Source organism: Patiria miniata, unplaced genomic scaffold (genome assembly GCF_015706575.1).
Source record: "Patiria miniata isolate m_02_andy unplaced genomic scaffold, ASM1570657v1 HiC_scaffold_20, whole genome shotgun sequence".
NCBI lineage: Eukaryota > Metazoa > Echinodermata > Asteroidea > Valvatida > Asterinidae > Patiria > Patiria miniata.
Window position 1 is genome coordinate 17,656,244 of NW_024037059.1, and position 22,617 is coordinate 17,678,860.

Consider the following 22,617-nt stretch of genomic DNA (forward strand, 5'->3'; position numbering starts at 1 on the left):
GCTGGAATTATCCAAGGCTGAAGTCATTTCTTAAACTAGATGACCAGTGTTTGAGAACCTGATTCACACGGAACGTGCATAAAATAGTTCTGAACTTTTTCTTTTATTTTGGTGTGGGGTGGATTTTTTTTGCGCGTACATTCATACTCACAATCTACATTTGTAGCACACAAAATCCCAAGGGGGAATGGACGGTAGCGGATTTTCTCACATCGCAACCCGTCCCAGTAAATTCTGCATGACGCGTAATCAGGATAGACGTTATCCCCTCTAGAATTACGGTCATAGCCCAAGTTAAGTGTATGTTGAGAGGCCGACATGTTAATTACCAGGGGGCAAAGTAGCGTTTGTAATCACGTTATATTTGGTCAATCTGCATAGCCCCGGCATTGCTTGTGGGCTTGTCAACTTATCAGCCGAAGAATTTCAGTCGACATACCAACTGAGGCCAACCAAGCAATGTGAAGTTGGAATTGACAAAATGATCTGTGGGAAAGGCAAAATATGGACACTCTTTTTTTAAGGATAAATGTAGGTTTTTAGTGTATTTTTGTTATAATTTTTAACTAACTACTGGTACCTGGGTATATGGACTTGCCTCAAAGAATGCATATAAGGTTTGGATAAACTTCTGTAATACATTTTTTCCCTTCCCTTAAAAATTAAGAAATAAAAAAACCAGGAGAGGTTAAGCAAATCATATCAAAACAATTTGTTCAGCACAATTCTATTCACAAAAACGTAGGATGTCCATGAACAATTGTGATGTTCCTTCAATCCGTTTCAGAAAACACATGCTGGACAGTACTCCATTGCAGACAATGAAGCGACTGTCCATCGACGGCCAGTGAACTTTTCACCCCTTTGCTCTGCTCTGAATTTCCCAGAATTTTCATTTGTTTCACGAAATTAGCCAGTAAATCCCTGATGAGTAGTAAAATTCCTAATTGAAAATTAGGTTACAGGTTCAATGACCTCGTAAAAACCAGGGTTAAACATGTTCAATGTACCAGTACTGCGAAAGCGTTCTGCACAAATCGACTGGTTTTAATTGTTGGTTGACGGAGTTGCCTGATCAATGAAATGTTGTCAATCATAAATTCAGCGCATACCTCTTAATAGTAATCCAATTAAGCTGCATTGTGACTTGCTCGAGCAGAAATCACGGTTACCAGTTAAAGTGATGCTGCAAAAGTGTGAGCAATTGATCGGCATTGACTGGCTACCAACCAGAATCAACAGATACCGGTACTAGGGTACGTGTAAAATTGTGAATAACTGAATTTTTTATGGACAAATCACTAGTTGCTAGTACCACGAAGGGGAATGTTGGGATCCAGCTAAAAGTTAGTGCAGGTACTTCAACCCTGCTTACCAATTTCAAGTAACCAGAAAATTGAATAACTAGACGAAAAACAGTAGTGATTTTTGTGTTCAACTTTGAATCAACCAATGCAACTCAATGATTTTTTTTTTAACAAAATTTGTTTGTCTTCTAATACAGCAGAATTGTATGGTGTCCCAAGGTCTTAAGATTTCTGCCTTGTATTGAAGACAGTAATGCATTCCCAGTTGTGTATTTGGTTAAGTGATGACTTACACGAACGTGCTCAGAGCTCAATTTACAAAATGTACGTGCATGAATAGAGGTGTTGAAAAGACGCTTATGTCCGAAAACACGTCAGCACATAAAATAAATTTACAGGTGTACTTTAATTTTTTCATGGGGGGGGGGGAGTGGGGAGGGGGTGTTGATGTTTCATAGGACACTTGCCAATCTGAACAAAATACTTTATTATCTTTCATCTTTCTCATTGTTGGTAAAATTGTCCATTTTTCATTGTGTGCAGCTGCTACTGCACTGACTGAATCCCAAAGAAGTATTTCTTGTTTTCACATTTAGAAACAAAACCCCAGGGACAAAACTGCAACAAACAAGTTCTGGCCAAGAAAATAAGTAAATTTCATGCCATAAACACTTTAGCTAAAGCGTTAACCAGGAACTTTGACCAGATAATGTGATTTGGATCACATTGCCGGATGGCGAATTTTTCTTTGTGCCGTGGGGCAGAACATGGCAGTTTAAAATCCCAAACAGAACTTGGCACCTTAATGCACGGGCGATGACAAGCCGCTGTTGTTTTTGTAGGAAACATCTGGCAAGGTGTTTCACGAGAAAAATAGCCACCAGGCCCTACAGGTGACCCTAAAAAGAAAGAAAAACCGGAGAATGTTCACATTTTTTGCACCATATTTCAATCATGGGATTCTGTTGCCTTCCTCCAGGGACCAGACTGCACTTTGATGTTGTATCTAATGACTGCCCAAGGGGGCGATCTACATGTAAATCCCCCAAATATTGGGTGTATCACTTCTCAACCCCCCCCCCCCCCCCCCCCCCCCACCCTCACACTTGACCAGGTGTTACATTTTTGGCCCACTTCAGTCAGAAAAATTTGGCCAATAAATCATTTATTCCTTTGGCCGAAATCGGCCATTCACAACCCCCTTTCAATCATCCAGCCCAACAAAGATAACGACCTGGTCAGTGGTCAAACTACTCATTTTGTATCCTTGCCAATTTCAGAGGTCATCTTTGGCCGAAGGGCAGCATTCATAGTTCTCTCAGTCTTTCATTCTTTCTCTTTATGTCTATCTTTTGAACAAGTTTTTGTGGGGCGTCCATTTCCAAGTGCTCTTTTAATCCATGTGCAAACAGATTGATTGTAACTTCCCCCGTTGCCCTAGTTTGAGATCAGCTGATGTATTAATTAGGTCAGTCCGGGTCGTTTGGGGTCATAGGTTCACGAGATTGTGAAGATATATTTTTTTGGTATCCCGCTATAATTACATTTTAAGAAGGTTTTGTGAGTGTGTTTGAAGTAGATGGGAAAGATAAGAATCTGGAGGGTTTCTGCAAGTTTTTGTAATAAGCCCAAATTCTTGTACATGGATTTATGCATAGACATGGACAAGCACTTGGAGTATTATCTGCAGGCCGTGTTGTGTTCAGGCCGTCAATGTCAATATATTCAGCAGTTTGTTTGTCAGGAATATTCGTTTGTCCGTAATCAATTTAGTAGCCGAATAAATTGGCAATTTATCACCTTTAATTGGGGTTCAGCCCACTTACGTGCCCTTTTCTGCCAAGTGCTTTCCGAGCAGGTAAAAAATAGTAGAAATGTGTCGGAGTTGAAGAATCCGTTATGATCACTACTTCGAACCGTCCCCTTTTTTGTGTTTTGGACTCACTGGGAGCCCTCTGGCGATTCCAAACCGTGCTCCCGACGCCCGTCTGTCCGACAGACTCGGAACTTGCTACAGGGTAGACATGATCAGTAGTGCCTACCGATGATGATCACTACCAGTGAAATGATCATACATGAAAGGTGACCTGTCGTGTCACCAGGGATGCTACTTGCGACACCCTTTACTTTGGAGCTTGGGGGTATAGAAACGGCTGGTGCATGCTTGAACTTTTATCATGGACTTAGCACAGCGGGGGAGGTGGTGTAGTCTAGCATTATGATATGGAGAAAAAAGTTCATGCTAATATGCTAAGCAATATCTTAAGCTTTGCATCTCCTAGTCATATATTTTGTCCTTGGGCAAGCCGCTTCACCTCCACTTGCCTCCCTCCACCCAGGAGTATAAATGGGTATTGGCATTAGCTGGGGAGTAACCTGCGATGGACTGGCATCCCATCCAGGGGGAATAGAAATATTCTCAGACGTTTCGTGCCTAGGAAACTGGAAATAAACGCTGGCCTGATGGGCCATATTGACTCCTTGAAATTGGGCCACACTCGTTCCTCTACTACTAGATAAGCATGTTGGTATTAGAACCTTCAAGGGGAAAAAATCAATACATGAACCAATCGGCAAACGGCCAAGAGATATAAAAACAGAAAATTCTGCTTTGGAATGCCGCTAAGCTGAAAATAAGTCACAGTAATTACTATGCCATTAGGTACATGCCATTTTGGATGCTAATCTTTTTGTTGCTTATCAGAAAACTTAAGTTTGTCTGGTTCTGAAATTAAGCCTGATCACAATCTTTGCGTGGCCTAATTTTCACCTTCAGCTTGGGCAACAAAACTTTTAAAGGTCCATTTGACTTAAAATGTAACGGCGGCCGACTGTAATTTGTCGACAAATCTGGGGCTTCTATCGGGCTGAAATTATGTCAGGAATTTCTTTTTTGCCCACTCTGGGGAATAAATTACAGACTTTTCCGGTGGTCTAAAGGCCAATGTTAATTGCCGATTACCATCATAATATTTGTGCCCGATAAGCCAAGGGTTGCGGCAGACCGGCAATTTATTTGATTCGGTTGGACTAATCCTCATTCATGTACCTCGTAAAACAAATTAAACTCTTTTTTTTCCAAAGAGGGATAATTTAAAGCATCATTTATCAACATTTGATAAAAAACACCGCCGATTTAACTTGACCTACATTACCAAATTGATTTTTTGTGTGGCTAGGATGGCTCAAGTACATGTTAACCGTGGTTTGACATTTTGTATTTATTTAGTTTCGTGGAAAGTTGACTTAGAAGTCTCCAAGTTTTAAGTGACCCGTAAAAGAGAAGTCAAGTATGTTTTCATTGCCAGAAGCTGGGGGTAGGCCGTGGGTTTATGATTTTCCGTTGGCGAATTTATATATTACAAAAACAAAATTGAAAGGTCTTGTGAACTTTCCAAAGGTGTTGAAAGTATGATTGACGTTATGTTATCCTGGTGATTGCACTGTTGGTCCAAAACAATCAGGCGAGAAAACAATCAAGGAAAGCGCTTACTTTGTCAGGGAGGCTTGTTTGCTGAATCGCTAAGAACATGTACTCACTATTGTTTTTGGCCTGCCATTTGTGGAATTGCTGATAGTATTAAGAGTATGCACATCTTTAATTCCACACAATTGACACCCTTTTGTACATTGTTCTAAGTCACTGCTTTTTGAAATTCCCATTTCGGTTTAGGTTTACTTTAATTTTAATCAAAGTAAACGGTTTGTACGTACATGCATAGAGCCACAGGTCACCTTGACATTACTATGCAAATTACTTTGCTATTTAATCCATATTTGTAGTTTCCTTAACCTTTTAAAGAATTTGTAGGATACCCTGCTCAATCCAATAGAATCCAACAGAATCCAACAACAGTTAAATGTGAGTGAGACCTAACGGCCAAAACAAAATATACATTAACTTACTGAATTCAGCAAGGGTCAAACTGATAACTGAGTGATAAAAACAGTCTGGAAACTTCAACTCCCTCGGAAAAACACGAAGAACTGGCATCTTTAAAATCCAGCGATGCCTTTCAACATTCTGCCCCACGTGTCAGCAGGACCACCCCTGTCGCAAGGTAAACTTTGCCTGATCCAAGCAGTCTCTGGATGCACGCCTTAGATCCATAGAAGCTGGGGTCTGGCCACTGAGATATTTTGGTGAACCACCCCAGTGGAGGAGGCCCTCGCTGTTTACATGTCAGTGGATTGTGTTATGGTTGCCGATATCGTTATAATTGGCTGTGGTTAGCCTCTGATGAGTTACGGGTGTCTGAAGCTTGACGTTGCGAGGTGAAAAATTGGGGGACCGTTTACTCCAAAATTTTTAAACAATACTTTCTAGCTTCTGTGTTGTTTGTGCACGCATACCTTGTTAGTGCTTCGAAATTGCCTCGTACATTAGGCCTAATTTATTGAGAAACAAAATTGGTGATGATTGACTTATCAATTTCTTTGAATGATCGGTGAGTTTTGGTTATGGTTTGCTGAATGTTTACATCAGAGTTCAACAGGCGGTTAAATTGTGTGCTCATAAACCAAACACCAGTATTTCTCAAAGTACAATTAACTGGTTGACTTTAAAAAAAAACCTTGTTATTGCCTTTCATTTGTTTTGAAGGGAATCAACAAATCTATCAACACACACATGTACAATGAATCGTTTGGAGAAGTAATTTTTTAATCCAAATTTTGTTGGACACTTTTTGTTTTATAGCAACTTTTTGGCTTTGAAAAGGAAAACATTTACACTGTATATCTGGAATCTTACAGCAGATGTGAAAACTTGGAAAGATGAGGTTTTTACTTAAATTCTTGCCCAACAAAATTGTAAAAAAAAAGTTTGAAATGGACTACCTGAGCAGAAGATATCAGAACTCAAATTCTTTGTGTGACAGCATTTTTTGGTTTTTCACGCACGGTGTTTCACTCACTCCTTGTCAATAATGTGAACCTTTAAATGCAGCAAGTATCAAATTTGGATATCACAAATAATCAGTGAATCAGAAATAACGATCCAATTTTATTCCACTTGATACTGGGTCTTTTTTTTTCCCTCCTTGTGTTTTCACTCATTCCACGTCAACTCCGTTGAACCTCTTGTGAAGCGAGCCGAGTATCAAATAAGGATATCGTGCCTCTCCTCAACCGAGCGGTGTAATTAACCATGACATTGGGAGGCTAGTGTTCCCGTCTCCCCCACAGTAAACAGGAGACCATGAGTCTCATGTCTTGACCACCAGGAGCCCTTGGAGGGTGTTAGGATCGGGAATCGAAAGAAACAAGAAAGTTTTTGCTGGGAGCGGAACACCCGGCACCATACATATTATCAGATTATTGCATTATGCCAGTACGTTTGCATTAACGGTAATGAAGTGCAGGCCGGGCCCAGACCATGGACTAGGATTTACCGGAATGCCATTGTTGATTTTTTGTCTTGAGCCATTGACCGCCCACTTGGTCTGACCAGTAGGTCTCTGGCCATTTTGGCCTTTGATTTGGGTTGAAAACTGAAAGAAAATCATTTATTTGTTTTTTAACTCATCTGTCCTAACTCTCCAACTCCATGTTTTTTTCAGGAATGTTCAAATGACAGAAAAAAACAATTCATTATTAAAAAAAAATTGAGATTTGATTAATTGGGAGTGTCTCCATTCAAGGCGGAAGGCGACACATTGATTTTTTTTTTAAATGCATTAATTTTTTTTAACATGGACACAACCAGCCAGGTTTTTGTGTGCAGTCTACATACTACTGTAATTCCGTACGAAATTCTATACGGCTACTTACTTCATGTTCTTATCAAGCATTTTTTCTTTTGGCCCTGTCGGATAGATTTTCATGGGCTCGTCGGAATGCAACGGATGTTGACAGCGGTCTGAATTTGAGCAAACCCGCAGGGTGAGACCCACCCACAAGACAGAGATCCAATGAAATGCGTTGTGATTTATGCAGGGAGTCTGCTGGGCCGAGATTTATAATGTTGGGCTCTAGGTAGACAGAATTTAATGCTTGCGAAGCCACGATTCTGAAACACGTAGGCGTCACATTCACTGCAACATGTTGATTTATCGGGGAAACATGAATGTGACTGACGATACGGAATTAACGGGATCATTATAAAAATCAGCAATAAGGCCGGGATTTTACATTCCTCTATGCTCACACCATGCCTCTGTGAATTGTGTGAATAGCTGCATTGTATGTGGTTTGATTTTACATCCGCTTTGATGAATGTAGGAAATCAAATAGTTTGGTTTATCGGGACTCGAATGGAAATTTTTATTTAATTCCCACGCTCTGAAAAATTGTAATGAATCTGCACATTCATAATGCAAGGGGCACAGTAAGACATAGGCATTTTTAAATTTGTGTCCAAAAACAGTCAGTTTTTTTATGCTTTTCACATTCGCCACTGTTAAAGAGAAAATGAGTCCAGACGTGTTCCTACATAAAGAGGATGAAATGTTTACAGGGAAAATACAACATTTGCAAACATCAAAAAATAAAACTACCAAATCATTTCGAAATACCTTGCTGGACTGTTAGTGAATGTGAATGACAGTGTAAAGCATCCTGTAAAATCATGGCACCTGGTATACTGTCATTTTCAAGAAAAGTGGTATTTTTGTATCAATTTCCAACGCTGATCGGCCGACCAGCATTGGAAAAAACTGGCTTTTTTTCAAATACTGGCCCCAATTGACTATCGCACTTGTTTGCAATCGATTACACACCTATGAACGGGTACAAGCCAGCTAGACTGGTTCCCTGACCTTACAATTCCCCAATGTATGAATTACTGCTCTGTTTCTTCTTAAATGGAGTCAGGGAACCAGACTACAGGAAAATGATTGTTTTTCTTGGTTTTTATAGCATTTTTGAACCCAAAACCTCAAAAAAGTCAGTGTAACTATATTTGCTATATATTTCCAACCCCCCAATTCCATCCATTTCTGAAAATTACAGCAAAAGCAAATGATGTATATTCCCTTTAAAGAAGTAATCTAAAGCAGATGTTGAGGCCAAATGCCTAAACCACTTTTCATACATGTTCTTGATCATCAAATATGATTAAAAAAAAATAATACAGTAAAGTTGTGAGGCATAGAGTAACATTAACCTCATGCCCAGTGCAAAGTTTGTAGGCTTCAGTCCTTGATAACACCCTTAATTGGTTGAAAGCTGGGTTGATGCCAGCAGGTTTTCATGTCATGCTGCATTTTGTTCTGTTCAAAGTAGCAAATAAAATCTCAAGTGAAAAAAAGAACTATCACACTCATCACAAAGTATTAATACAGATGACAAAGCATGGCAATCAGTCGGTCGATACTCTGATCGCTCGTTCGTTAAAACCGTTCACACATTTGAGCTGCTAAATCGCCGGCCCAATCAGGTTAGGGCAATCCTCGCAGTCGTGATGAAAGACACTGATGGGTCATATTCACTCGAATCACAGAACCCCCCCCCCCCCTTCCCTCCTACCCAAAGCGCTGTAACACATCAAACGTATCGAATCGCCGTTGGGAACATCAGGCCTTGCAGGGGCCGGTCAGTTTGTGAACTGGCAGTGAAATGAGATTACCAATGCATCATTGGGGGATAATCCGCAGGGATTATCCCCTAGTGGATGTCCGCAGGTGATCTGATGTGACAGCTAGATGCCAACGGCTGCAGAATCTTAGAACTGGTTCTGTGTTTTTTAACGAGGACTTTTAAGAAGAAAGAGAGTCCAAAATGTCTCCATTTTGTGTTTGAAATATCATTGTGTGGGGAGAAAAGAGCCAACAGTTTGAAGTAGATTTCGGTATTTGTATTTGAAGATATGAATCTAACTTCAAAGTTCTAATAATTTGTGTCCTGCAGGAAAAGCTTTTGACATTGACTTTGTTGGTTTTCTCCCCACCAGAGGTCAGGGTTCCACGGGGATCTCTGATTTAATATTGATTCTTCTTTCCAGCTATAGTAAAGTGCTACATTTTGCTGTTGTTATATGCGAAGATAAACAAAATGGATGGAGTTTGCATTTTTAAGGCAATGACCCTAACACAGACCCGGCCAAGAAATAGATACCTCCATTCCTCTCCTTTGATGGGACCGGGTAACCCTGGATAACCGGTTTAACCGGTATCCTGACCCTCCCACTCCCTGGAGGCAGAGTTGGAGCCACTGGGACAGGGGCAATGTAGCATCTGAAATAACCCACCATCTTAAATTGCCGGTTTACTGATGGTTTGGGTACGTAGCAGCACTGCTCTGGGCACTTTCTAGTGGAATTGGAATTTTTCCTGGGCAATAGTAACAGGCTGCATTTGTTACTTTATATTACATAGCTGCAGGGCAGTAAGGGATATTTTACTGAATTTTAGGTTGGGGTATACTTCCGTTTCACGGATGCTGAAATGAGATAATAATGTGAGAAGATTGAAGTCACTGGAGAGAATGACTCACTGAAGAGTTCAAATTGACTCCATATGTTCTGACCATAAATTTGAGCAAAATTACACCATTCAAGTCAAAATTGTGCTTCATATGATTTTTCTTCCTTCTTCTAAAATCAGCTGTCATTTAAATATGTTAACCTTTCAAGTTTTGAAAACCTGCGGATTTAACTATATTGGCAATGATTAATTGTCATTGTAAATGTACATGTATCCACAAATTGTTAGCCTTTTGCTGTCAAAGAAACAACAGTTTCTGTTGCTCTTTTGAAAAGGTAATTTGTTGGCTTCAAAATCACATTCAAATTCTTGAGGTTTTTTTTGTCGTCGGTGAGTTAATTATGGTAATGAGGATTTTGATACACCATATACACCATAGAATGATGTGGAAGCCGATGGCAAGGTACCAGTGAAGGACAACTAAACATACACTTACAGTGTTATGGGAAGCCATACTGTTGTTTCCGTTAGCTGAACTAATACCCACTAATTGGTCGGGCCAAGGCAGGGAAGAAATGGCAACGCTTGGATAAAAAGGCATAGAGCCATAATTGATGAGTGTCTGGATAATGCAGGCGTTGCGGTTTAGATGAGTTTTAGAGATTAATGGTCCTTTATATTATTCTGCTGAAAGCTGATAGCCTTTCAAGTGCAAAAAAATACTTATTTTTGTTCAGTAAGCAAGAGAAAATGTAAGTGTCAACTAAATGGAATGCCATGTCGTCATTAAGAATTCTGTTGACCTTTTAAAATTTCTCTTGATAATTCCCCCCAAATAAATAACCCCATTACAGTTTTGCTCAGAAGTGTGCTGAGATTTAATGTTGTGTTTCAAGTTTTGGTCAGTGCCCTCATCAGTCAAACGTGGTCATTGTACCAGTCACCGCTGAGGTGATGGGATATCGTAATTTGCAGGCACAATGTTAACAGTGTTGATGTACACTGAACAGATAAGCGTAACATGCTATGTGGGAAAAGTTAAGAAAACATTCCGGCTATAAACATGTCAAAAGCAACTGACGCGTCACGAGGCATCATCTTCAATTGCATTGGCAGGGATGTATTTTGGTATCATCACAGACCTAGGGCCAAGGTAGTGTACAAATCACGCACCTGTCCGCTCCCTCTGTGGCAATTCTAAATATTTCCCAAGTTATGATAGCATAAATTTGTCAGGCCTTTACCTGTCTAATAGTCGCTCTAGAGGTATTGAAATGAGCTTTTATTTTGAAGGTAGCTATTTTGAAATATTTTGAATTACGTTTTCTTTTTTTCCCCCTCATTAATTTCTCATACCATAACCGAATGACGACTGCCATGACCTGATGTTGGCACCTTATTTAAAGCATTTTTGGACAGTTGACTGGGACAATTACCTGAAAACGTACCTACTGATTCAACCAGAAAATCCTTGCTCAAAGTGAAGATAGGACCTGGCACTAAATACCCTGTGAAATCAGTCCGCCTGAAATGGTATCAGTTGGAAGAAAACAATCACTGAGGTGATTTAAGAAAGTGTGCATTAGCAATGGAATCCAGTTACTGTGTATGAGACCCCCAAAATTTTGCACGTTATCTGTTTTCTCAAAATGTATCCTACCCATTGAGCTGAAACTTCAACAAGTTTAGTTGTTACGCACCCTTCATAATATTTTGAGCAATTTTGTTACTTCAAACAACAGAATTCACAAAAAGCAAATGATCCTATGTTCTTTATTTGGCATGTATTAACTTAAAGTTAATATGCCAAAACTCATAAATGTTGTAGAGCTTGTAGTGTGAAGTTTGTGACATAACAAACCCTGGTTTTCTTCATAACAAGCTTGACCATAGCTGACTTTTCATTCCGTTCAAGGAAATTATGTGACCAGCTGACCGGTGTCCCGATGGGCAAGGTACCAGCCATTTTTAAGGCTACATCTGTTTGCAATAAAAAACAAATCTCCGATCAGACTGGGGTCACTATTAGGTCACCTTCAAAATGTTAATAAACACTTGGTCATTTATGGGACCTTGTGAGTTATTGATCCTGTATTTTACATTACACAGTTGGCTTAACTCCTCATTAAGGTGGCTTAGCTGGTGCTGAGTAATTTCATGGTGATTTAAGGTCGGCATTTTTTTTGTAGGCTGGAAGTATTATAAAAAATTAGTCAAAGTCGCAGTGCCTTGGGATAACATGGTTACAATGTTTTAGAAATGTTCAATTTGAAAGGAAAAACTGCTATTTTATCATTTTGAAGATTTTGATGGAGATGTCCAATTTTGAATACATGTAAATAAAAAATGTATTCATGAGTGTCCTTTATTTAATCACTGTTGTATTTACTGTACTTTGTATAAAAAAACCCAACTTTTCCTTGATTGCTATTGATCGCCAGTCTTTAGGGAAAATTAAAAAAAATATATAATAATATTTCATTAAATGTATTTAAAATAAACTTTTATGAAATATTTCCCTTAAAAATGATTAATAAAAAAAAGAAGTCAAAACCCTTAGGGAGCTGAAATTGCAATAGTATGTCAATTTCACAAATGTATCCACAAAATGTAAAAAAAAAAAAACTTGTGCTTTCCTTCGGTGTGACACAATTTTCCTATCCAGTTTTCTACTGTGACCTGCATTATAAATGCACCCGGCCTACTGAGGATGTTAATGCATAATTGCCCTACCTGTACACATGCCGTTACACCCATTAGGAATGGAAATAATAATAATGTGTATTATGTGTTTTTAGTGCTAGGATGCGAGTCGCGAGGGTCGGACCGGAAATTCAGGTGTTAGCATGGCCAATGGGCCAAGGGGATACATGTGGGTTTCCTTCCTCAAATATATGCAGTAAGGCTTGCGAGCGGCGCAAAATTATTCATCAGAAGTGCTGGTGTACTTGAAGATGATGCGTGGCAGTTCGTGGGTTAAATTTATATTAAACGTTAAGAAGATTGGCTTATTTTGAGGTTTGGTTAATTTGAAAATTTTGTTGGGTCTGGGGAAATGGGAAGGATATTTGTTCACTAAAAGTGATTGGAAAAAAAATTCAATCTCCTTTTTTACAGTTTGGAAATAAATAAGGAAGAAACATGCCTCAAAATCGTGATAAATTATGAAGCTGTTCCTTGGCTATTTTTTGTTTTATACATATATTTTCAACCCACATACATCATGCAGTAGAGTATCCAACTACCGGTAGCTATGTGGTCACACCTTTTAACAGTGTGTGTGTGAAAAAACAAGATGAATCCAGGATCGTTAGGGTTAAACAAGCATCTGTTATAGACATTGCACATGGATAAAACAACTCTCCTGTAGTTAAACCATTCAAAACACCTCAAAATCTGGGTGCTGGCAAATTGGAGGGGAAACAAAATGCTGGACCTTTTAAAATCCTCCAGAATGTATTGTTACTGCACTACCACACCTTTCAATTCCTTTCGAAAGGTATTGAAAGGCAACTTACTGAATTTGCCCACAGAGTTGCTTCACCGTTGGAAACCTTTCAAAAAGTCCCAAACTATTTCACCTTTCAAAACCCTTTGGTCAGGCAAATTTAAAATGTTTTGAAAGGTCTGATAATTCTCTTTGCCAACTGCACTGGGCATAGCAGGGTTAAATCAGAAAACATTCCACTACACTAAATTGAAAAAAAAATTAAAGAAATACATTATGAAGTGATTCAAGCATTGACTAGGTCCATCTCATTAATCATTTAATGATATTCCTGTCTGCCAATTCCTGTTTGTTCATAATTAAACCCTCTCTCCTTGATCAGTCTTAATCCTGCAGAAGCTGAGAACCCCATAGCACCTGTGTCAACACAATTGACATAACGTTGCCCCTCGTTGCTCCTCGGAAAATTATAGTTAATGATTCTCCCTCCTCGCTTTGTGTGTCCTAAGGTTCATTATCTTGGGGCTGACCTTTACGCAGACGTTTCTCTATTTCTCTCCCAGGGTGTCATTTCCGCTGAACTGTGAATTATTGACATTTTGGACTGTGAACTGTTTCAAGTGCTTATATGCCTTCTAGCTGTCAAAAGTTTTTATTTTTAATTTGTCAGTAACAAAAGGGTTTTAGTAGAATGGATTTTAAAGCAAGAGATCATGTCAAAATCATGAGTCTCTTTTCAGTTGTGTGATGGAGTGATATTGTACGCTAGATTCTTGTAATCTCAAATTGGCGACAGTTGTTAATCCCTTGATGTTTCTATCAAAGCGCATTGTCCGATTTTTGTGCTATTAATAATTTAATGTTCCTGTCAAAAAAATATATTAAAAATTCAGAACTCAGCTCAAGTTGTTTGTGATTTCTGTTGCGTAATGTACACATTTGACGGATTCGCTCAATTTTTTTTATTTATTGAGAATCTCGGTTTTGCATCGTTAGTTGCTAGTTCCTACATTTAGAGAAATCTTCAATTGTACACTGAATTTTTCCCCTATTTTATGCCATATTTGAGTTGATTTTCCAATGAAAATACTGTCTTCGTCTTGCATGTAGCTGAAATTGGTCCCTTGTGTCTATTAAATACACCATCGATCGAGGAAACCGTGCTCTATGAATACACGAAAGTAAGAAATTCCAACAAGAATCTCAGCTGAATTCCTGGACCCTACATTAGAGAAAACCCTATTTTTTTTCTCCCATTTATAAGGTCCCTTTATTGTCCCCCTTCTTGTACCCCATGTCGTCACCCGAGTAGGCCACACTTCACACCCTTTGACAATGTTCCTAAGCAAACAGTAACCCTCCTGACCCCGGCATGAAAGCCAAGCCTCTTCTCTTGGGGGATATTCTCTGTCTTTCCCCCACGACCCTCTCACCCCGCTCCTGGGCAAAGTTGCATTGCGGACTCCTGCAACCGCTCAGCCCCCTGGATGATAGACAGCTCCCTGCGTTCAAATTGACAGATTGTTAAAATATGTTAATCAGGAACTATTTTTTTATGTGCCATCAGCCTGTCTTTAATCCAGACCGTAGTACAATTTCTTAGAGATATTAAGCAAAATGTTAAGCAGATTGTATAATCCTTGCTTAGCATGGTCTACGCGTGCAACATCATACACCATTCATATACATCAACATGTAGAACAATTTTCAATCTTTCCAGGGTTGTATTAAAAATACATTGCTATTATTATACATTTTAATGCATTAATTTTTTTATTGCATAATTATTTTGCAGGTTACAATCAATGACAATGGAAGTCCCTCCCAGAGCGCTGTAACTCACGTGGTCGTCCACATTCTTGACGAGAACGACAACGCGCCCAAGTTCAACGAGGGCGTCTTTGTCAGCATCAACGTACCTGGCCAGGATCGTAGCGAGGAGCGTCGTATCATCTACGGTGCTGTGGCCTCAGATAAAGACATTGGCGAGAACGCAGACCTGAGCTACTACATTCGAGAGGGTAACAACGCCGGGAAGTTCGATATCGATCCCACTACCGGTGTCGTATCGACCACCAAGTTGCTGGCGGAGGGAGACCAGTACAATCTAGTGGTGAGCAACTCGGGCAACTCAAAGAAAAGAAATCTTGTTATTTTCAGAATTTTGAAATGACCTTCCTTTCAAGCCTGACAAACTTCTGTTAGCCAAGTTCTGAACAGTCTACTGATCAGCCTTTCCCCTTGTCGCCAGGGCACTACTCACCCCATCATACTTACTTAAAAGACGGAAAAAAACCTAGAAATTCCTAGTTTTCAATTGATATTTCCCGTCTCCAATCTATCCAACAGCTGGAGGTACTCGACAACGGCCGTCCCACCCAGCAGTGGGGTAAATTCAGACTGGTCATTTTCATCACGGCACCCGTGACAGAGTCTCTCAGCCCTCCCGTCATAGTGGACGCCATGGACGGCACCGTGTCGGAGAAGGATCCCTTTGGCACATTTGTCACCAGTATTTTTGCGTATGATCCCGACGATGATGAGCTGTGGTACAGCATCAAAGGTACATTATAAAAGAAAAAATCCTTTAGGCCAAAAAAAAAAATAAGTCAGTCTCTGGTCAGCGCGCGCGTCGATTTTAATCATGCGCGTCGATCTTTTTTTTTCCAAAATGTTCCGCGGTAGCTCCAACAGCGCCCTCTATTTCCGCACCTCCTCAATTTTTTTTACCGAAGAGCACTAAGGAATGGGAAATTGCACCAAGGCAAATGATCGAAAGCACCAAGGCAAATTATGGAGGACACCAATGTACATGAGTTCACCAAAAAAGCAAAATAGTACCTACCTTGTCTGTACAATCCAAGCTTGAAGAAAAGCAAAAAAAAAGCAAAAAAAAAAAAAAAAGCCGCGTGGCCGCGTCAATTCCGGAACTTTGGTCTGACCAGAGACCGAATATTTTTTTTTTTTGGCCTTATTTGTATTCAGTTTTTTTAGCTTCCCAAGTCTGGATTTCAAGATGCATTGCGTCCACTTTGTGTGACTGTTGCTGAAACTTGTGGTCCAATGTATTTTTTTTCGTTTCCTCAATCTCTAATGCCTTCTATCTCCAAGTATGATTATGTAAAGCAAAGTACCTTCCAAACAAAGAAAAAATAGTTTGAAGTCAATTTTATTGATACTTGCATGGCACACTACACAGGTCAGGTGAAACGGGGACACAAAAAAAATGGCACACTTTTGGACCCAGATTTATGGACCGATCCATTTAGTCGTTGTTTTCATAACTTTAAATTTTGTTCCACTAAAGAATGCTTTGTTTTTATTCCGTTTAGCCGGCGACGACAACAACGATTTCTTCATGCAGCCGTCGAGCAGCGTCATCCTCATAGCGTCCAAACTGGACGCCGAAAGGCAGTCAACTTATGATCTGACCATCGGCGTCTCTGATGGGTTCCACGAAGTCACTCAGACTGTGAGTATTAGATTATTCCTCCAGATACGAGATACTACATTTGGAAAATTCAGAGAAAGTACACCTCCCCTTTCCGGTTTCAATTCATGAGCAATTGAACATTTCTTGCAATCTGGAAATCCGTGTTCTGGAAAAGTACTCTTGTAAAAAGTGCATTGAATTCCCATATTTGGGAATATTTACAAGGTTTAACACATGTATGCAAAAAAAATTGCTACAATGAGATTGCAATATGTTGTAGTGAGACTCCTAAGTTCACTTACACAGGCACCGGTACGTATCCTCAACCCTGATAGAATCATATTCTGTTCAAATAATTATGTGAAAGTGCAAGGCACCTTGCAGTTTCATTCAATTTTTTTTCAGTTACTCTGATAAGTGATGTGCAGTATAACACCCATTTATAACGAGCATTCGGCTATGACCAACATCCATTTTATAAAATTAGCACTTTATATCAGCACTTTATGGAATTACCATCACTGTGGTTTTCTGTGACTGTTACTTTTGACGTTAGTTATTGCCATAATACTTGGATGCATGGAGTGTCCCAGAAGTAGTGAAAAACCACCTCAGTTGGAGCTATTAAATTTGAATTGTCTAATACCTTAACTTGACCTGCCAACAGATTCGTGTGATGAATTATTGCCATAATACTTGGATGCATGGAGTGTCCCAGAAGTAGTGAAAAACCACCTCAGTTGGAGCTATTAAATTTGAATTGTCTAATACCTTAACTTGACCTGCCAACAGATTCGTGTGATGGTCATGAACTTCAACGACAACCCGCCACTCCTGGAGAAACTGGAATACTCCGTGGATATTTACGAGAACACGACCATCGGCACAGAGATCCTGCGCATCCGTGCCACGGACCGGGACCACTCTGACCGCCTGACCTACTCCCTGAAAGGTGCGGCGGACCAAGCCAGCATGTCCATCTTCAGAGTCCACTCCAAGACCGGGGCGCTGACCACCACAGCTCCCTTGGACCACGAGACCCGACGGCGCCACGTACTGACCGTCCAAGTCAAAGACCACAACCTGGTCACTCACCGCAACTACACCCGGGTGCTGGTCAATATCTTGGACTCCAATGACCACGCCCCTGAGTTTGGGGCGTCGGCCTACGAGGGGCGTGTCTTTGAGACGGCGGCGGTTGGTACCCAGATTACTCAGGTGCATGCATATGACAAGGACCAGGGAACCAATGCGGAGGTCACATATTCCATTGTCTCAGGTAAGCCGTTTAAGTATTTAGCTTGCTATCATTTTTCATTCCCCCTCTTGAAAAATTGAATTAAGATTAAGAAGTCCTAAAATAAGGAATGTAACAAGTGATAAGTTATGGAAACAAGATGATTAAATAAATATTGGATTAATCATTAATATTATTATTTTTTTTTTTACTAGAACAGAGAAAATATGTGTGTTTCATATCCTTTTAGTTTATGTAGGCCTAATACGAGTCGGACTAATTTTGTTACCAGTGAAGGCATTATTTTACAAGAGGAAAAAATATCAAAGTCTAAATAGATTCTGCTGAGAAACTACATAACTGTCCTATTTCATGATTTCTGTAATCTTCTGTCTCATTAAAATCATCATCATTCTTTATATTCCAACCACCCAGCGAATATTTCCAAAATAGTCCTTTGCATTATCAGCAAAAAAACTCGAAAGAATTCTATTCATTCAAACAATCCAAACTAGACCAAGGCTTTATCAAAACTCAACTGTAGGGCTCCTTTGCAGCTAGCAAGCCAGGTCATTGAACCCATCAAAAATATAATCGCACCCCTCCCTCAACATACACAGTACTCATGCAGATAGCGTACCATCTATGCCCACACAAGTGCAACCGGTTGTACGACCTGCACTGCCAACAAGTTGGAAAAGTCTCTTAACACTCAGAAAGCATTGAACCTTTTTTATAGGTTTGAATTGATATTTGCTCTACAGGCTTCACTGCATGTAGTACTTTGTGGATTAAAAGTGGGCAAGGGTGACGGATTCATTCCTGCTACCATGCATGGGTGATTTTGGAGCTTTACCCCCACTATAGAAGGTTATCTTGAAAGTTCTTGCTAGAAAGCTCGTGCAGGGTTTCAAGGAAGGAACATAGGGGTACGAGGGGTTGGGCTGAGTTCTGGGTGGTCTTGGATCTTTATTGGAGTCTCTGTACTGCATAAAACCTTTCCATGCTTGAAAAAAAAGAGCTGGACACCTTTTGACATCATTTTGGCATTTGTAGGGAAACCTCTAGCAATGGTTCTATTGTAATGAATCGGTATCGACTCACAGATTGTCCCTAATATAAAGCTAGTGTTCAGAATTTTCTATCTGATGCTGATGAAAATAAAAGTTACCATAAAAGACAACCCACTCAATGGATAGATCAGCAGTAAACAGAAAAAAACGTTGCATTGAATAGATGATTTTGGCCGTGAATATTTTTGGCTGAAAACACCACTTTTGAAAAAGATAAGACATATCGGCCAAATTGTAAAATGAAGCCAAACACCACAGATACTGACTCGAGAGAGTCATTTGTGCAATATTTGTACGATACTTCTTATTATAACTTCATATTTTGCAATACCTCGAGGCCCTACCACGGAGCGATATTTGCTACGACGACAGGCCGTGTACAAAGGCCAAGTTCAAGTTCAGAACATGGTGCGTACAAAACCAATGGGAACCACTGACGTGATACACGTCCACCACCGGAGACTCAGGGAAAGCTTGACGTTTTAACCCGTCACCCGCCCCTGCGAATAAAACAATGCCGGATCGTGTTTACACATATCTTAAGGTGTTAACAGGTTAAAAATAGAGCAAAATATTAACATGTTGATCCCCCCATGCTGATTTTTCCATTGTCTCTTATTTTTCTTTCATATTATCATCATCGTCATCATTCAGTTCTTTATCATCCATTCTTTTATTGTTGTTTTTCTCCCCCCTGGTGTTTCACATAACAGTCGACAGGCAAGACAGACCGCAAGGTTTGCTCCGTTTTACAAACTTCTCTTTCATCTCGGGCATTTTTGATGCGTGCATGCCTCTGACTCTCACACTAATGTGTCATATTTTCAGGATCATTTTTTCATCGATCATTGACAAGACAGCGATTGTGCCCTGTTTGAATAAGCGTCGAAAATAATTTTAAAAGTTGAACAAAGAAATTGACTGGAGCGAGGTTTGAACCTGCGACCTCCGGATTACCGATCAAGTGCTGTATCAACTGAGCTATCCATATCCAGCCTTATTGGTGGTTCCCCATTTGGTCAACGTCTTTGTTCAAGGGGTGCCAGTCAGAAGCCAGTATGGGCTGGATAGCTCAGTTGGTAGAGCACCGGAACGGCATTCTGGAGGTTTCGGGTTCAATCCTTGCTCAAGTCAAATTTCATTGTTCAACTTAAAAATTATTATCATGCTCCTAGTCAGTTTCCTATTGTGGTTGTTTGAAAACGAGTATTGAAAGTGCTACATACTGGGACTTTTAATGGTTGGTGTGCAGTGGGAGGTGGAGTTGGTGATAGGAGTGGTCGCAGTGGTGCTGTGGTGACTGTCTCTACCTTTCACCACTTGAGTTGGTTGGAGTTGGGTGTGGGTGTGTCAATTCTTCCTTGAGTGTGTGGGTTTTTTCTTTTTGTAATAACCCTCTTAAAACATTTCTTAACGTCTACTCGAGCTGAAACTTCATCTTTTTTTCTCTTGGCAATTAAAATGGAGATCCTTCTCTGTAATCTTTGAATTGCTTTCCATATTAACAATGCTATGAAATAAAAATAAAACATGATAAATAAAAAACACAGAAAATCCCTCTTCAAAGAAATATGAACCATTGTGTCAGGGCATGATACAGTATTTTTTTCGTAAAAGTTCAAGTCCATCAATACCTCTTATTCAGTTTATTTAATAACAGTGAATGCTTAAGAACAAATAACTTCGAAATTCCCAATGAACAGTTATAGATTGCAGTGCATATGAATGTGATAGCCAGATATATACATGTAGACTATATGTTTTTATAACATGGTAGACGACATGACTGATGTGGCAGCTCCATTTATCCACCATACAGTAGTAGTAACTAACTTCATTGTATTGAGAGTTGAATGCATTTTGCCATACCACATGTAGTTGCTTGGCATCCTAGAGACGACGGTTTGCATGTATTATGACCGAGCGGCATCATGTACTTACGCAGTTACACAGTTACATTTTATGATTATCATTGGTAACAGAAAACTGAGAAATTACACATGTTAAAACTTTTTATGATAATCTGAATTAAGTGGAATGTATATGAAAGAAGTAGTATTTCTTCTGTGGGTAAACTTCTCTGTTGCTCCTATCCTTCCATCTAAATTCTCAGTGACTCAAAAGTTTTTTGAGAGTTTGTGAGATAAACGTCTCCCTTGCACTTGTGGTAATAGATTTAAGCACACTATGAGAAACCCCAAACAGTGAAATGCACATATGTAAACCTTTTCTTGTTCTACTTAATGAGAGTGTGTTTTTCAGTCAGATGGTCACTTTCTTCTCAAAATGTCTTTATTCCCAGTCACCCTTTGCTCTTGGGCCGAAATTCTGAATGACTGTTCTCAAACTTCTGTTCGGGAATGTATCTTTTGCACTTGTTCGTGATGATTAAAAAAAGTACGTAGCTGTAATGAACTGGAAGTTAAGCATTAAAATATCTTGCGCTTTATCTTTTAGTGTCTTGTTTTTCTTTGGCAGGCAATATCGGTGAAGTCTTCAATATTGATCCAATTCTGGGCATCATCACCGTCGGAAAGGAGCTGGACCGCAAGGAAAAAGCCATCTATGACCTGATCCTCAAGGCCACGGACCGGGGTACCCCCTCCCTCAGCAGTCTCACTACCATCACCATATCCGTCACCCTGTCTAACAATGCCCCGCCCAAGTTCACTCAGGATGAGTACATGGTAGAGCTGATGGAGAATCGCCTTCCTAACGAGTTTGTGGTGGAAGTCGTCGCCATTAGTCGCTCCTCGGTCTACTACCGCATCCTGGCTGGCAACCACGCCCGGAGGTTCGACGTGAACGCCAACACAGGTGTCATCACCACAGAGGTCTCGTTGGACTTCGAGGAGCAGATGTACTATAACTTGACGATGGAGGCTACCAACATGGTCGGCCTGAGCTGCACCACTCAAGTACTGATCCACGTGCAGGATGTTAACGACAACCCGCCGTACTTCACTGCTACCATCTACAAGGGCAGCATCACCGAGTCTGCACCCTTATCCAGCGTGGTCCTGGACGCAGCCAACCAGCCTCTAGTCATCGCTGCCCTGGATGCTGACTCGGATCACAACGCTCAGCTAGTCTACGAGATTGTCGAGCCGGACGCCCAGAAATACTTCATGATTGACCCCAGCACCGGCGCCATCCGTACCCGTATGATGCTAGACCACGAAGACATCCCTCAGTTTGACTTTACCGTTCAGGTTAGGGATTCTGGAGATCCAGAGCTCTGGGCAGCCAGTCCTGCCCACGTCACCATCAACATCATAGACATCAACGACTCCCCGCCGGAGTTCACCCAAGATGTCTTTGAAGCCAGTCTCCTTCTTCCAACCTTCAGAGGTGTGAAGGTCCTGACACTCCAAGCCGTGGACTTAGACACAGTCAGCATCTCCCAGCTTGAATACTCGATCGTTACTGGCAATCACGGAAAAGAATTCAATGTGGACACTACCACCGGAGTCCTTACAGTAGCTGATGGCTCAAATATCCACGGAACCTATGAGCTAGGTGTGCGTGTGACGGACGGATTGTACTACGGCCATGCAGAGGTAATGCTTTCCTCCCTTCGTGAATCCTGAATCTTTACCTTAACCCGACTGGAAAGAGAAATGAACAACTGTCACAAAATCCTCATAAGCTTCAGGATAACTTGTCTTGAAGCAAGCCTGGATGTATATTTATGGCGTTTCTTGTTTTTGAGGTTCAAAACGTTGGTGTTTAATCATGAATTTCATCATGTTCTAG

General features: G+C 40.4%; 1 protein-coding gene across 4 annotated transcripts in view; it reads left to right on the forward strand.

Moving 5' to 3' along the window:
* The window catches only part of LOC119727667 (protocadherin Fat 1-like), a 94,209-nt gene that overhangs the window by 44,229 nt on the left and 27,363 nt on the right, over positions 1-22,617 (forward strand). For 2 of the 4 annotated variants that reach the window (XM_038199659.1, XM_038199661.1), the window contains exons 5-10: positions 14,914-15,231; positions 15,468-15,681; positions 16,451-16,590; positions 17,344-17,830; positions 19,575-19,598; positions 21,340-22,421. In XM_038199659.1, the coding sequence (XP_038055587.1) occupies positions 14,914-15,231; positions 15,468-15,681; positions 16,451-16,590; positions 17,344-17,830; positions 19,575-19,598; positions 21,340-22,421 (2,265 nt within the window). The remainder of the gene's footprint in view (positions 1-14,913; positions 15,232-15,467; positions 15,682-16,450; positions 16,591-17,343; positions 17,831-19,574; positions 19,599-21,339; positions 22,422-22,617) is intronic. The other 2 variants (XM_038199660.1, XM_038199663.1) reach the window with 1 other exon arrangement.